This window comes from Heterodontus francisci, chromosome 18, assembly GCF_036365525.1.
Source record: "Heterodontus francisci isolate sHetFra1 chromosome 18, sHetFra1.hap1, whole genome shotgun sequence".
Lineage (NCBI taxonomy): Eukaryota > Metazoa > Chordata > Chondrichthyes > Heterodontiformes > Heterodontidae > Heterodontus > Heterodontus francisci.
In genome coordinates this window covers 74,425,634-74,441,617 of record NC_090388.1, presented here as the reverse complement: position 1 = coordinate 74,441,617, position 15,984 = coordinate 74,425,634, and the positions used below count along the sequence as shown (strand labels likewise).

General features: G+C 45.6%; 1 protein-coding gene across 8 annotated transcripts in view; it reads left to right on the top strand.

The window, feature by feature from the left end:
• The window catches only part of nrcama (neuronal cell adhesion molecule a), a 475,148-nt gene that overhangs the window by 433,962 nt on the left and 25,202 nt on the right, over window positions 1-15,984 (top strand). For 7 of the 8 annotated variants that reach the window (XM_068050995.1, XM_068050994.1, XM_068050993.1 and 4 more), the window contains 2 exons: window positions 5,115-5,246; window positions 13,654-13,732. In XM_068050995.1, coding sequence (XP_067907096.1) covers window positions 5,115-5,246; window positions 13,654-13,732 — 211 coding nt within the window. Of the gene's footprint in view, window positions 1-718; window positions 878-5,114; window positions 5,247-13,653; window positions 13,733-15,984 lie in introns of all 8 variants that reach the window. The other variant, XM_068051000.1, reaches the window with a different exon arrangement.

The following is a 15,984-nucleotide window of genomic DNA, read 5'->3' as shown; positions in this document are numbered from 1 at the left end:
ATTGCCGATCCCAGTGCTGGCCTGCTACCTGTTTCAACTCATGAGACACCTAATCAGGAAGCTTTCCCAAACGTCTAGGTGAATGAATGAAGTCTGGTCTCGCATTTGATTCCTGCAACAATCCTGCATTGACTAATTTCAGCTGGTGCAACAGTGAGGGTATTACCATCAGCCTCATTGCCACCTGCTTGTCTTTCCCCCAAAAGTTCCCGCTCCCCAGTAGTTGGTGTAGTGACTGCAAAAATGAAGATGCTCGAATGTAGATTTGGGCTTGGTGGTGATGCTGCCCATGGTCGAACAGCAGTGCTGTTGGTGAGGAATGGCTGCAGTCGAGTTGCCAGCATCCACTGAAGAGGAGAAAGATAAAACCGGGAGAGAGGAGAAGGCCTCGTCAACACACTGCTAATAAAGTCTAACGGCATAATTGTCATTTGATAATTTTGACCTGATCAGTGATCAATAATTGGATTAAATTTATTAACATGGAGGTGGCAGTGGGAGGAATCAATTAATTAGCAACAATTTAGCACTCTATTTAACAATAAACTTCCTAACTTGTAATTTAGTACTCTAAGGGTGTATCACAAATCCATTCTGATTGCACGCACATGTAAAGCATGCCCAGATCAGCATTAGTAACAGCAGAAGAGATGTCAGTATAACAATAATCAGATCTGGCTGCAATTATGTCAGTTCTTTGTCTCCGTACGCTTTTCAGGTAATGAGCCTCTGGACAAAATGCAGATAAATGCCTCGCAGACCACCTTTGTGCTAAAGGGCTTGTTGCCGGGAACTGTTTACAGAGTGCGAGTTGTTGCCGAGAGCCAGGCTGGCCAGTTGCGGAGTAAGGACGAGCGGTTTGAGACCCGTCCACCAGGTGAGGCAGCGAGCAAAGAGCAGTCGGGTTCAGCCTCCCTTCCTCCCGACAAAGCTTCCGACTGGCTGTGGATGGACTGCAGGGCTGGCTGTGAAAATCCAATGGCCAAGCTCATTTTCAGTCATTTCTGCCAACACTAGGGTGTGGAAATGCTGCTCTTGCTTCATTTAATTGGCAAAATATCCTTTCGAAGCAAGTTGAGAATCGTCTTGTCTGAGCTTCTCAAACCTTTCAAGTCATTTTAAACTGTAATGTAGCTGTTTTATTTTGGTGAACTTAGTCCATCATTAAGCAAGGAGAGTCCTAGCCAAACTGCTTTGTTTTCTGTTAAAATTTCCTCTGGTGGAAGAGTCCAAAAAGGGGGCAAATTCTTAAAATTAGTTCTTGGCCATTAAGGGGCGATGTCAGGAAGCACTTCTTCACTCGAAGGCTAGTGGAAATCTGCAACTCCCTCCCCCAAAAGCATGTGAATGCTGGGGGTCAATTGAAATTTTCAAAACTGAGATTGATAGATTTTTTTTAGATAAGGATATGAAGGGATGTGGAACTGCCGAAGGTAAATGGAATTAAGATACAGATCTGATATGATTTACTGGAATGGAAGAAGATGCTGGAGGGGCTGAATGGCCTAGTTCTGACCCTATGTTCCTTAACCTTGTAAGTGCCATTATGAAAGACTGTGGGATATCCTCATGTATGCGTTTGTCAAGTGTTGCAGTTCCACTTCATTGTAGGCATTACATTACAGGGCCACTGGTTTCGGGTCTAATTCTAAATCTAGTTTTGGATTTATTGCTTGGCATTCCGGAATGCTTACCCAGGGAGCGCATTTTGCAATTCTAACCAGCTATATAATTTTTTTTGTTATTTGTGAAATGCTTGGCCTTGACCATTATGAAGTTGGTCCCCTCAAGGCAGTGTTTGCAGTGCTGCTGCAGGGGCAGCCGGCTGTTTTTGTTTGTGTTCAGTCGTCTGGCTCATTTGGAAGTTTTGTATGTCTCATAATGGTCCCGACGTCTGCTTGCATCGAGGGTCTCGGCAGAAACGTTCTCAACTCAACAGGATGTGCGTGGGGCCTAGTGCTTGTTTTGTTCCATCTGTACTTCCTCCGTCTCTTACTGAACCAACATGACAGTTGTATATAAGATCTTATGCTCAGTGCTGACTGACGGTATTTTGAATAAATCTGCAATTTTACAACTTTAAAATTAATAAATGAGAAGTTTGATATCTAGCAAAAGAGTCATGTTGATGCAGCCTGATGCATTAATGTAGTATATGATCCTTCAGGTTCAGCATTTTAAAGAGACAGTGTCCTTTTTCTATTAGTCTGCTCCAGTTGGGGTTCAGAGTTGTCAAATTATAACCTAGTCTAACCTTTGACCCTTTCCACTGGGAGAGTTCCTGCCATCCTAAAACTCTGTTGACTAAGGACAACCCCAAATTCACTTTAAATAGCCCACATGCAGCTATGGAGCCACACAGGTCATCACTTCAACAGTGTAAGAAACATTTTGTTTTGCCCCTCCTTGTGTTTTATATTCTCGGGGCATCTGCCACAGTTCCAAAAAGACAATAGTATAAAAAAGAAAGTCTCATTTTCCACTGATTTTTTTTTTCTGTCATGGATAACTTAGTCTCTCCTCAAGGGAAAGAAGTGATGAAGTACAAGCAGCTGCCAATCTACAGAAACCTCCTGAAACAATTAGCCTCTAATTGATCTCAACTTGTGCCTATTTAGATCACTTGCCTAGAGGGAGCTCCTGAACAGTGGTCTTAAAGACACAGGCCAGGTTAAGTATAGCTGCCTCTTAGAAGCTAAGCATCATAACCTTTATCCCTGATGCTGTAGGTGATCAATTCTTGGTCTACTTATTGGCCGGAAGCTCACAAATCCTGTCACAAGTATGTTGGGCTCGTAAATCTTTTCTCTTCCCCTTTCAAACCTTCTCCTCTTTAAACATCTGCTTCCCACCCACCAAATCAAGGCACTTAATCTGAAGGTGATCAATAGCTGTACTGGACATGGAGGAGGGGGAAGGTCACTCAGAAAGTTAGAGGAACAACTTCAAGACAAACAAAAAAGGGATACTGTGTCTTTAACTCTTTCACTGGCCAGCTTTATCCACATGCTACTAGTTTGTTGTTATGTCTGGTAGCTTGTGAAGAGACATTTCAATTCTCTATCATCTGATAATTATCCAAATTCTGAGATACATGCATAAGTGAAAACATTTTAAGCGTCGTATGATGTGATCATAGGTTTTGGCCAGAGAAATAGTGAAACAGCTTGGTATCTAAATTCAGGACTTGGCATATACTAGGCATGTTTTTTCTGACTTTTGCATGTTGAAGAATGGAAGATTTGATGAGACTTTTTTTTATGTTGTGGCCCAGTAGCTTTTTGTTTTTAATTGTGATGTATAGCAGGAGCATCCTTGAACCAGGGCTCGGGAGAGGAGCAAGTCTGCGTGCGGCTGAGTCTTCTCCATTTGTCAGGTGTTTTTAACTCAACATAAATTCACTATCAGAAGTTTAGATGACATTGGATATGTTGCAAAATGCTTTGGTGCTGGTGAAGCTCCTTGTTTGGTTCGATATCTTCATTCTGTGTGTCCTTTTCCTCTTTTCGTTCCTTTCATGTTACTTTGTCATCCATGTGTTGTTTTGTTTCTTTGATTTTCAAGGCGAGTTTGTCCTGCCACTGAATATGCACTGAAACCTCCATTATCTTTAAGTGGAGGATTGGTATTGGCAGTTATACAATGAGGTTGTGTCTCATGCAAGCGTTTGTTCTGCAAAACTTCTAACAGATAATGGCGAAAATGAAAGCTAGTAACTCTTAACATAAAATGATAACTCTGTTTATACTTCAAGGTAATTGTATGTGAAGCACATTTGAGACGTTTCTGAGAGATGTTACAAAATGTAAAGTCTTCCTTTGTTTGCTGGTTACTTCTCCTAGCTGTAGGACTCCTGGGTTAAATTTTACTTTCTCAGACCCTTCGTAAGGCATTCCCCTTTCTCAAAAGCATGAGCTAAATGTTGACTTAACCTCCATGGCCTTATGCATCCCATAGATTATCTAGCTGACCATTCATGTTTTTCTTCAGAAGCGTCATTATGATGCAATTTATAATGAAAGCCCATCAAGATTAGGCCTTTTCCTGTCTCTGGGATTGACCGGGCATTGTCAAATGCAAACAGCTGGCTGCTCTCGACTCCTGCCACGGGAACTGCAAACCATTTTTTGTGGCTGCTGGATTCCTTGCCCTCGATTGTGTCCATTGCTCTGGTTAGCTAATTAAGCAGTCCGCTCTCTACTTCAGTACCATTACAAAAACACAGCTGGAAATTCTCTTGTAAGATGATGCATGACTGCATCAAGTGTTGCTTTAAAGCCTCCCATCCTCTCAATGGTGCAATGGGTATATCAGGTGTGGTACCTAAAGGTTCAACCCTGAATGTCCCAAGTTCAACGAGGGAAATAACTAGACAGATTTCCCTTTCCTGATTGCTACTCGGTGATCCCTGCTGGAAAATTTGTGTAGATTTTTAGTGAGAATAGGGGCTCCACTCTAACTCCCCCCTCCCCCATTGTCGAATAGCTGTTAGCCCTGTGAGTATTGGCTGACATGCTAAGAATGACCACTTGTGTCAGTCCCTGTTGTGTTGCCCACAGGTAAGAGTCAGTGCCTTCAGGAGAGTAATTTGGAAAAAAAAGTGCAACAGTGGTATTTTTGACTTTGGACAATAGTGGGGAAATGGGTGGTATCAGTTGAGCTGCCTGTTGTATAACTCTTTCCATTTTCATTGAAGTTGATGGGAATAAAAATCAGGAGAGATGTATAATGAGCAGCTGAATTGGTGTTGCCATGTTTTACACTATTGTCCCAAGTCAAAATTGCTTGTTTTGATCTCTCTCAAAAATATTGCACAACCCTTTTACTTCATTGACTAACGTGCAAGTTGCACAGTTTAAGGCCATGAATCTACATCAAAACTTTTGTGTTATTTTCATTTCCTCAAAGTATTTCCTGTGTTTGAGATCCATAATGGTGTCTTCTATTCTGTTTTAATTGTTATTTGTTGATATAAGATAACCTATTCCCAGTGTGCAATGAATTGAGAATCCAACACAGAAAATACCCTGGGTTACTATCTCCCCTTATAATCGCTTTCTTTCACATCTTAATCAGTATTTCTCCCTCTCTTTTTCCAACAAACGGCACCTCAGCCATGGCAAGCCGCCAGGTAGACATTGCCACCCAGGGTTGGTTCATTGGTTTAATGTGCGCCATCGCCCTCCTGATTCTGATACTCTTGATTGTCTGCTTCATCAAAAGGAATAAAGGAGGCAAATATCCAGGTAAGTGTACCCTTTACTCACCCCAGTGTTTAGAGGCTGTGGAGTGTTCTGGTCATGTTAATAAAAGAGAAATATCTAGGCCTTGGAGGTGTGATGAGACCAATTGGGCCTAGTGTTAGAGGGATGTTGCATGAGGAATAAGCTGATAAGATACAGCTCTTCAACTTCAAAAATATATATTTAAAGGGGACCTTATAGAGGTACGTCAGATCCTTCACAAAAAAAAAGAAAACTGGAAAAATGATCTTGGATTTGTAGGGGCAGCAAGTGAAGATGGCACAGGTTCTGAGTTGTCTAGGGCAACAGAGCCATGAGGACGGCATCCAATAGCACATGAGCATCTTCAAGAGCAGTAAGGAAAATGGTTATAACAGAAACAGCAATGAAGTGACGTAAAAGAAGGGATAACACCCAACCAGTTATTTTCATAATCAAAGTGCATCCAAGAATGATTTTTTTTTTGTCGTGAAAGAAGTTGGATTTAGACTGGAGCAGGCGCTCTTTCAGACATTGTAATTTCACAGCCCCACTTTCCCAGTAGGATACTGATCTCACAAGAAATGTGGAGCAGAGAATCATGGTACAGTGCAGTGCTGCAGTCTCTGAGCAGAAATCCCTGTGAGTCTAGCTTCCTGCTGGGAGCACAGCATTGCAAAATTACACCTCTAATTTGTAGATGGGAATGAAAGGCCTCGTTTTCCACTGGTTGATGTGGCCCAAGCCCTGCTTACAGTACTTAAACATCCAGTTCCTTCCTTTTACCTGTGCTAGGAATTCAGGGCTATGGGAATTGAGAGAATGTAATGGTGCAGCAGATTTTAATGGGAGTAAGAGTGTCCTGATTTAATGGGCTGAATATTACCAGCCCTTTGGTAATGGGCTTAGAGGTGGGAAGGCTGCTAAAATGGAGCAGGAAGGCATCGGGTGGTGTGCTTGTTGTCTTCCCACCGCCATGCCCTTTTGCCAGAGGTGGGAAAGGTGGCAGACGGCCCACCTGCCCAGAGCCCAATTAAGCCACTTAAGTGGCCAAATAAAGGCCTCTTCCCACCTTCTCTGGCATTTTACCAGCAGTTTGGGAGCCCACTGCCATGTGGGGAGACCACCTTGTAAACCCTACAGCCTCCCTGTGGGCTCTGGGATGGGGAGGGGCCTCCTTTTTGGGCTCTCTTTGGTCCCATGAGGGGACCCCTCAATGGCAATGGCCACCCCCACAGCAACGGCACCGCCTGTCCACTGTGACCCCTCCGCCGGGGCCTGCCTGACTGACCCTGATGCCCCCAGACCCCACTTAGCTGATTTTGAGGGTGCCTGGCCATCGATGCACCTTCATCCTCCAGATGCAGTCCCAGTAGTAGCCACCACTAGCGATGGTACTGTTGAGCTATCGGCCCTCTGATTGGCTGGCAGCTCTTGGGGGCAGGCCGCCATGCTTTGGAGTGGCCCTAGGTCTCAATAACCACCTAAGCGGGGTTACAACCCCGGTTTCATCCCTGGCAGTGGGACCCCTGCAGCCTGTGTAAAATCCAGCTTCCCCCACATTCTCAGCCCAGGAATGTTCATGCCTTTACAGATTTAGTATTGACTGCTGAGGTCAATTAATAGCATAGTAAAGCTTAGTCTGTTCGACCCTGTTTTTGACCATCTTCTCCCCGAGGGTTGTCCAACATTCGGCCCACGGATGTAAACTGTACCCGTTCCTCATCCTCCCCAGTGGTCTGTGACTGGAGATGGAAAATTTCCCTTTGGCTGCTTCTTGCAGACTGTTTTAAAAAAAAAAAAATCTCATCAGTTTCACAGCTGACAGGTCCTGACATCAGGACTTGCCATTTCTCAACTTTGGAAAGATTCGGGGTTTTTTTAAAAGCCTGCCGGAAAACCAACCTTCCCTCATAAGATAACCTGCTGATTCCAGGAATCAATCTTGTAAACCTCTTCTGATGCCTCCAACGCATTCACATCCTTCCTTAACTAAGGAGACCAAAACTGCACACAGTATTCGAGATGTGGTCTCCCCAATGAAGCATAACATCCTTACTTTAATTTTCTATTCCTCTCATAATAAAGGATAGCATTCCATTAGCCTTCTTTATTACTTGCTGTACCTGCATACTAACTTTTTGTGACTCATGCACTAGAACACCTAGATCCCTCTGCACCTCGGAGTTCTGCTTAGTTCCCCATTTAAATAATACTTCACTTTGGCAGGAAGAATAAAAAAGTAAACAACTTCATATTTTCCTACATTATAATCCATCTGCCAGATTTTTGCCCACTCACTGAACCTATCTATATTGGTCTGCAAGCTCCTTATGTCCTCTTCACAACATACTTTCCTACCTATCTTTGTGTCATCTGCAAATTTAGCTACCATGCCATCGCTCCCCTGATCTAAGTCATTGATATAAATTGTAAAAAGCTGAGAACCCAGCACAGACCCCTGCGGGATTCCACTCATCACATCCTGCCAATCAGAAAAAGACCCATTTATTCACACTCTCTATTTTCTGCCAGCCAATTTTCTGTCTATGCTAATATGTTACCCTCTACACCATGAGCTCCTACTTTGCGCAAAAACCTTTTATGTGGCACCTTGTCAAATGCCTTCTGGAAATCCAAGTACAGTACATCAACGGGCTTCCCTTTATCCACGGCACATGTTACCCCTTCAAAGAACTCCAATAAATTGGTTAAACATGATCTCCCTTTTACAAAGCCATGCTGACTATTCCCAATTACCTTAAGTTTTTCTAAGTGTCCAGCTATAGCCTCCTTAATGATCGATTCTAACACCTTCCCCACGACAGATGTCAAACTAACTGGCCTATAGTTACCTGTTTTCTGCCTGCCCCCTCCTTCTTGAATAGAGGGGTTTTATTTTCTACTTCCCAGTCTGATGAAACCTTTCCAGAATCTAGCAAATTTTGTAAAATTAACAGTAACGCATCTACTACCTCATTAGCGACCTCTTTTAAGACCCTAGGATGAAGCCCACAGGACCCGGGGACTTGTCAGCCCACAACGCCATCGGTTTGGTCAGTGCCATTTCCCTGGTAATTGTAATTTCAACCAGTTCCTCTCTTCCTTCCACCTCTTGATTTGCAGCTATTACTGGAATGTTTTTTGTATTCTCTATAGTGAAGGCAGAAGCAAAATATTTGTTCATTTCATCAGCCATTTCCTTATTATCTGCTTTTAACTCCCCATTCTCACTCTCTAAAGGACCAACACTCACTTTACTTAATCTTTTCCTTTTTAAATACCTATAGAAACTCTTGCTATCCGTTTTTACATTTCTAGCTAGCTTCCTCTCATACTCTAATTTCTTTCTCTTGATTAACCCTTTTCTGCCATTCTCTGCCATTCTTTATATTCTGACCAATCATTTGACCTGCCACTCATCGTTGTGCAATTATATGCCTTTTCTTTAAGTTTGATGCTTTCTTTAACTTCTTTAGTTAACAACGGATGGTGGGTTCTCCCCTTAGAATTTTTCTTTATAGTAGGAATATACTTACCCTGAGTATTCAGAAATATCCCCTTGAATGTCTGCCACTGCTTCTCTATTGATCTATCTCCCTAGCAATCCAGTTCACTTCAGCTAGCTCAGCTTTCATGCCCACATAGCTGCCCTTATTTAAGTTTAAAATACTAGTCTTAGACCCACTTTTCTCTCTTTCGAACTGGATGTAAAATTCAATCATATTGTGGTCTCTGCTACCTAGAGGTGCCTTTACTCTGAGGCATTAATTAAACCTGTCACATTACACAATACCAAGTCTAATATAACCTGCTCTCTGGTTGGTTCCCGAATGTGCTGCTCTAAGAAACTATCTAGAAAGCATTCTTTAGATTCCTCATCTAGGCTACTATTGCTAATCTGATTTTTCCAGTTTATATGTAGATTAAAATCACCCATTATTACTGATGTCCCATTATCATAAGCACCCAATATTTCTTCTTGTATACTTCATCCTACATTATGGTTACTGTTAGGGGACCTGTAGACCACTCCCACTCGTGATTTCTTTCCCCTACTATTCTTCATCTCCACCCAAACTGATTCTACATCCTGATCTCCTGAACCAAGGTCATCTCTAACTATTGCACCAATGCCATCCTTGATTAACAGTGCGACCCTTCCACCTTTACCTAGCTTCCTATTCTTCTTGAACATCATATACTCCTCAATATTCAGGACCTAATCCTTGTCATCCTGCAACCACGTCTCCGTAATGGCTATCAGATCATGTTTATTTACTTCAACGTGCGCTATCAGTTCATCTACTTTATGAATGCTGCATGCATTCAAATACAGAGCCTTTAGTTTTGTCTTTTTGTTATCTTTGTAACATCCAGTCTTGACTGTTGGTGTGTTCTTAGGATTTTTCTCTCTGTCCCTTTCTGCCGTTCTCTGGCCTTCATTTTCCCATTTTACTATTCTGCTCTCCTGCCTTGACTCTACCCCTTGATTTGTTACATCTACCTAGGTTTGATCCCTAAACCACCCCCCCCCCCCACCCTCCAGTTTAGTTTAAAGCCCTCTCTACTTCCCTTGTCATATGGTTTACTAGAAGATTGGTCCCAGCATGGTCTGGTGCAGACTGTCCCAATGGTGACGCCTCCACTTTCCCCAGTACTGGTGCCAGTGCCCCATGAACCAAAACCCATTTCTCCCACACCAGTCTTTGAGCCACGTATTCATTACACTAATCTTATTTGCCCTCTGCCAATTGGCACTTGGCTCAGATAATAATCCAGAGATTATTAGATTAGATTAGATTACAGATACAGCACTGAAACAGGCCCTTCGGCCCACCGAGTCTGTGCCGACCATCAACCACCCATTTATACTAATCCTACACTAATCCCATATTCCTACCAAACATCCCCACCTGTCCCTATATTTCCCTACCACCTACCTATACTAGTGACAATTTATAATGGTCAATTTACCTACCAACCTGCAAGTCTTTTGGCTTGTGGGAGGAAACCGGAGCACCCGGAGAAAACCCACGCAGACACAGGGAGAACTTGCAAACTCCACACAGGCAGTACCCAGAATCGAACCCGGGTCCCTGGAGCTGTGAGGCTGCAGTGCTAACCACTGCGCCACTGTGCCGCCACCCTGAGGTTCTGTTCTTCAATTTGATGCCTAGCTCCTCATACTGTCTAAGCAGAACCTCTTTCCTAGTCCTACCTATGTCATTGGTACCTACATAGACTATTAAAACTGAATCCACCCTTCCCACCCATGTTCCTGTCTAGCCTTGAGCAGATGTCCCTAACTCTGGCAACACAGCTTTCTGGACTCGGGCTCTCAGCTGCACAGGACAGTGTCAATCCCCCTCACTATACTATCCTCTACAACCACTACATTCCTTTTTGCTCAACCCACTTGAATGGTTTCCTGTACCACAGTGTCATGGCCAGTCTGTTCATCCAACTTGCAGACCTTGCTTTTATCAACACAGTTCGATAGCACCTCAAACCTGTATGACAATTGCAAAGTCTGATGCTCCTCCAATACTATTTGCTCATTCCCTTAACCTGCCTCACTCACAGTCACATTCTCCTGTCCCTCACTGGGAGAGAGAGAGAGAGAGAAAGGGGTACAGCGAGAGAGGGAGAGTACAGAGAGAGAGAGAGAGGGGAGGGAGGACGGGGACAGAGAGAGAGAGAGAGGGGAGGGAGGACGGGGGACAGAGAGAGAGAGAGAGAGAGAGAGAGAGGGGAGGGAGGACGGGGGACAGAGAGAGGGAGAGGGGAGGGAGGACGGGGGACAGAGAGAGAGAGAGAGAGGGGAGGGAGGACGGGGGACAGAGAGAGAGAGAGGGGAGGGAGGACGGGGGACAGAGAGAGAGAGAGAGGGGAGGGAGGACGGGGGACAGAGAGAGAGAGAGAGAGGGGAGGGAGGACGGGGGACAGAGAGAGAGAGAGAGAGGGGGAGGGAGGACGGGGGACAGAGAGAGAGAGAGGGGAGGGAGGACGGGGGACAGAGAGAGAGAGAGGGGAGGGAGGACGGGGGACAGAGAGAGAGAGAGGGGAGGGAGGACGGGGGACAGAGAGAGAGAGAGGGGAGGGAGGACGGGGGACAGAGAGAGAGAGAGGGGAGGGAGGACGGGGGACAGAGAGAGAGAGGGGAGGGAGGACGGGGGACAGAGAGAGAGAGGGAGGGAGGACGGGGGACAGAGAGAGAGAGGGGAGGGAGGACGGGGGACAGAGAGAGAGAGGGGAGGGAGGTGGACGGGGGACAGAGAGAGAGAGGGGAGGGAGGTGGACGGGGGACAGAGAGAGAGAGAGGGGAGGGAGGTGGACGGGGTCAGAGAGAGAGAGGGGAGGGAGGACGGGGGACAGAGAGAGAGAGAGGGGGGTGGACGGGGGACAGAGAGAGAGAGAGAGAGAGAGAGAGAGAGACAGAGAGAGAGAGAGAGAGACAGAGAGAGAGAGAGAGACAGAGAGAGAGAGAGAGACAGAGAGAGAGAGAGAGACAGAGAGAGAGAGAGAGACAGAGAGAGAGAGAGAGAGACAGAGAGAGAGACAAAGATCAATCCTGACAGAATGTCATCTATCTGGAATACTCCGCATTGCTACAAGTGTGCGGGCAAACTTTGACTAATCGTGCAAGCAAAAAATTGCCAGGTTTCTCACTAAATCAGTATCCAACAAATTGAAGAGAAAGTAAGTCAATAAATTAGTCTTCTCATTTAAAACTGCTTCACAAAAACTGTACATTTGTTTCTGTTTTGATTCATTGTAAGAAAAATTGTAATGCCTTTATCTTTCTGAAATTGTCTCACTGACCCCCCCCCCCCCCCCCCATATAAGATAAAAATTGTCATGTGGTCCACCACACGAAAAGGTTGGACAATCTGTTCTCCCCTCTCCCAACTCTGATCACTCCATTCCCCTCCTCCCTCCAATCTACTCCTCCACCATACTACAGAGAAGTGTGAGGTGATCAGTTTGGCAGAAGGGATAGGGAAAGGTATATAGACTGAGTGACACAGTTCTAAAGAGTGTGCAGAGACAGAGGAACCTGGGGCTGCATGTGCATAGATCTTTGAAGGTGGCAGACATATTGAGAGAGAGGTTAGTAAAGCACATGGATCTTGGCCTTCATAAATAAAGGCATTGAGTACAAAAGCAGCAACGTTATGCTGAACCTTTATAAAGCTCTGGTTAGACCCCCAGCAACAGTATTGTGTCCAGTTCTGGTCACCACACTTCCGGAAGGATGTGAGGGACCTTGAGAGGGTGCAGAGAAAATTTATGAAAATGGTTCCAGGGGTGGGAGATTTTAGCCACAGGGTTAGATTGGAAATGCTGAGAGTTGCGCTCCTTAGAGCAGAGACAGTGGCCGGGACTTTGTCTTAACGGTGGGGGTCTCAACCACCGGCAAAAGCACGAGAGCCCCGCGCCGACGCCTCTGGGGAAGGCCACCAAATCAAGTGCCAATTAAGCACTTAAGTGGACAAAGGCGGCTTGTCCCTGGGATCAAGGACCCCGGTGGCAGAATCCTGCCTCCTGAGAGCTGCCAGCCAATCAGAGGCTGGCAGCTCTGTAACTGAGTAGCGCCACCATGGAAGCAATGGCTGCTGCTGGTAGAGCACTAACCTAAGACCCTGGCACCAGGCCACAGATAAGTCAGGGCATGTAGGGTTTCGCAGGGTAGGGGTTGTGGGGGAGGGGTGTGTCAGGGGGGGGTCAACAGCAAGAACAGGGGGTTGGCACTCAGCGGCAGCTCCCCCCCATCCTGATGCCAGGTCCTTCATTCAGGTGCTAAGTGTCTTTTAATGAGGGAACCTCCTACCCCACCCCCTAGCCCCGCCCCCTACCCCCACCCCACCCCGGAGCCAGCAAGAAACCTGCATGGGTTTGCTTGGTATGCTCCCCTTGTGCTGACAGGCCTGCCCACCACTGAGCTAATTCCGGTGGCAGAGGGAAGAGGCCCTTAATTAGGCATTAATTGCCCACTTAGGCACCTCAATCGGCAGCAGGGCAGGAAGGCCGTTCACTGGCCTCCCGCCACGGATATAATTGGGGTGGAGGCGGGAAGGTGGCGAGGTCACCCCCTGTCACCATTCCGCCCAATTATATACTCCTCTCACCTCCAACCTGACACCGGGGCGAGCATAAAATTCCCCAATGATTTCAAAAGGAAATAGAATGGGCACTTGAAGGAAATAAACTTGCAGAGCTACAGGATAGAGCGGGGGAATGAGACTAATAGGATTGCTCCCTGAACTCGATGGGCTGAATGGCTTCTTTCTGTGCTGCAAATCACACTGTGACCTCCTCTGCTCCACACCACCCCTCCCACCCTCTCCCTCCCCTCCACCCTGCCAGACATTTCTCTAAGTGGAAAATCGAATTTAATGCATGCTTTTTTAAATCTTTGATGTTTTAGTTAAGGAGAAAGAGGATGCTCACGCAGACCCCGAGATCCAGCCCATGAAAGAGGACGATGGCGCCTTCGGTGAATACAGGTGAGCACCTGTCCTGTACCCTGTCAGCTGCCTCTCTGTCCTGTCTCATTGAAGAGCTACCCGGCTGGTCGGAGTCCTTAGTCCTGAGCCTGTTAAACATAGTGAGCTTTGAAACTGTGAATGGTCTGTGTTGGGGTTGTGGCTTTTTATTTGCAATACCTTGTTTCTTCCCATTTCGTACAAAATATGAACTCTCAATCTTACAGATCCTCCCTTGTCCCAGAAATATATGTGTAATCAATGTTTCGTCCATAGATCCCAATATTCTAATTTTATGGGTGATAACATTTCAACTAAACTGCTCTCTGCCTCTGACTTGTAAATTTAATACCACTGAAATTATTTACCGACTTTTTTGATAAGTTGGCACGGAAAACAACATCTAATCATTCAACATTTTGAAAAGGATTGTTTCTAGTTTTGTGCGACTAGAATCAATCATTTCAAATGTTCTCGTCTTCCAGGTTGCTAGGGCAAAATGGACGTGGAGGTGCAATATAACACGGACTTCCTCTCATACAGGGGGATGTCTCAGGGCACAGGCCAGAAAGTGGACATCAACCAGGAGACGGGAGAATTAAAGGGAATTGAGGATCTGGGGCAGAAGCTGAGAGCGTAGAAGTTTTGAACACAGAGTTGGAGGTGACAAGGCAGAGGGGGACAGGGAGGGGCTTTCGGAGGATGTAGCATGGTGGCTGAAGGAAAGGGTGCTGATTGACCAGGAAGAAGCAGTGTGTTCTTAGCCTTGCTGTAAAGTGTTCCTTTAGGGGGAACAACCAAAGATAATGAACATGACTCCTGTTCCCTGCTGATTTCTGTGAATTAATTGAGGTGTTTCAAATTATATAAGGATTCATTAGAGTAGATTCAGAGAAATTATTTCTTCTGATGAGGGATCCATCACAAGAGAACGCCATCTTAAAATTAAAGCTAGGCTATTCAAGAGTGAAATCAGGAAGTGCGTTTTCACACAAAGGGTGGTGGAAATCTGAAAAACCCTTCCCCTAAGAGGCTGTGATTGCTGGGTCAATTGAAATTTTCAAAACCGGGATCTATAGATTTTTGTTAGGTAAGGGTATCAAGGGATAGAGAGCAACAGCAGGTAAATTCAATTCAGGTACAAATCAGCATGATCTAATTGACTGCCAGAATAGGCTCAAGCACTTGAATGGTCTCCTGCTGTTCCTAATGGTCAGCAGTAAATATCTGGAATAAAAAGCTAGTCTCAGTAATGGTGGCCATAAATTGACTGGATTGTGATAGAAACCCATCTGGTTCACGATGTCTTTTAGGAAGCAAATCTGCTGTCCTTACCTGGTCTGGCCTACATGTAACTCCAGACCCACAGCAATGTGGTTGACTCTAAACAGTCCTCTGAAATAGCCCAACAAGCCACTCAGTTGTATCAAAGCGCTCCAAAACAATTGAATACGAATAAACTGGATGGACCACCCAGAATCAAGCTTAGCACTGGATATGCCAAAGACACACCCTGCCCAGTCAACCCTGCAAAGTCCTTCTCACTAACATCTGGGTATTTGTGCCAAAATTGGGAGAGCTGTCCCATTGGCTAGGCAAGCATCAGCCTGTCATCGTCATGCTCACTGAATCATACCTTACAGCCAATATCCCAGACTCTTCCATCACCATTCCTTGATATGTCCTTTCCCACCAGGAGGATAAACACACCAGAGGTGGTGACACAGTGGTATGCAGGCATGAAGGAGTTGTCCTGGGAGTCCTCAACATTGACCCCAGACCCCATGAAGTGTCATGGCATCAGGTCAAACATGGGCAAAGAAACCTCCTGCTGATTACCACCTATAGCCCCCGCCACCTCAGCTAATGAATCAATACTCTTCCATGTTGAACCACACATGGAGGAAGCACTGAGGGGGCAGCATGTACTCTGGGTAGGGGACTTCAGTATCCATCACCAAGAGTGGCTCAGTAGCACCACGACTGACTGAGCTAATCTTGAAGGACATGGCTGCCAGACTGGGCCTGCGCCAGGTGGTGAGGGAACTAACATGAGGGGTAAAATCATCTTGACCTCGTCTTCACCAATATAACTCTCAAAGCTGCTTCATTCCATGACAATATTGGTAGGAGAGACCACCACACAGTCCTTGTGGAGACAAAGTCCTGTCTTCGCACTGAGGACATCCTGCATTGTGTTGTGTGGTTCTATCACCGTGCTAAATGGGAACCACTCCGAACAGTAAAAGCCTGCTCGGGTCTGCAAACGAAAC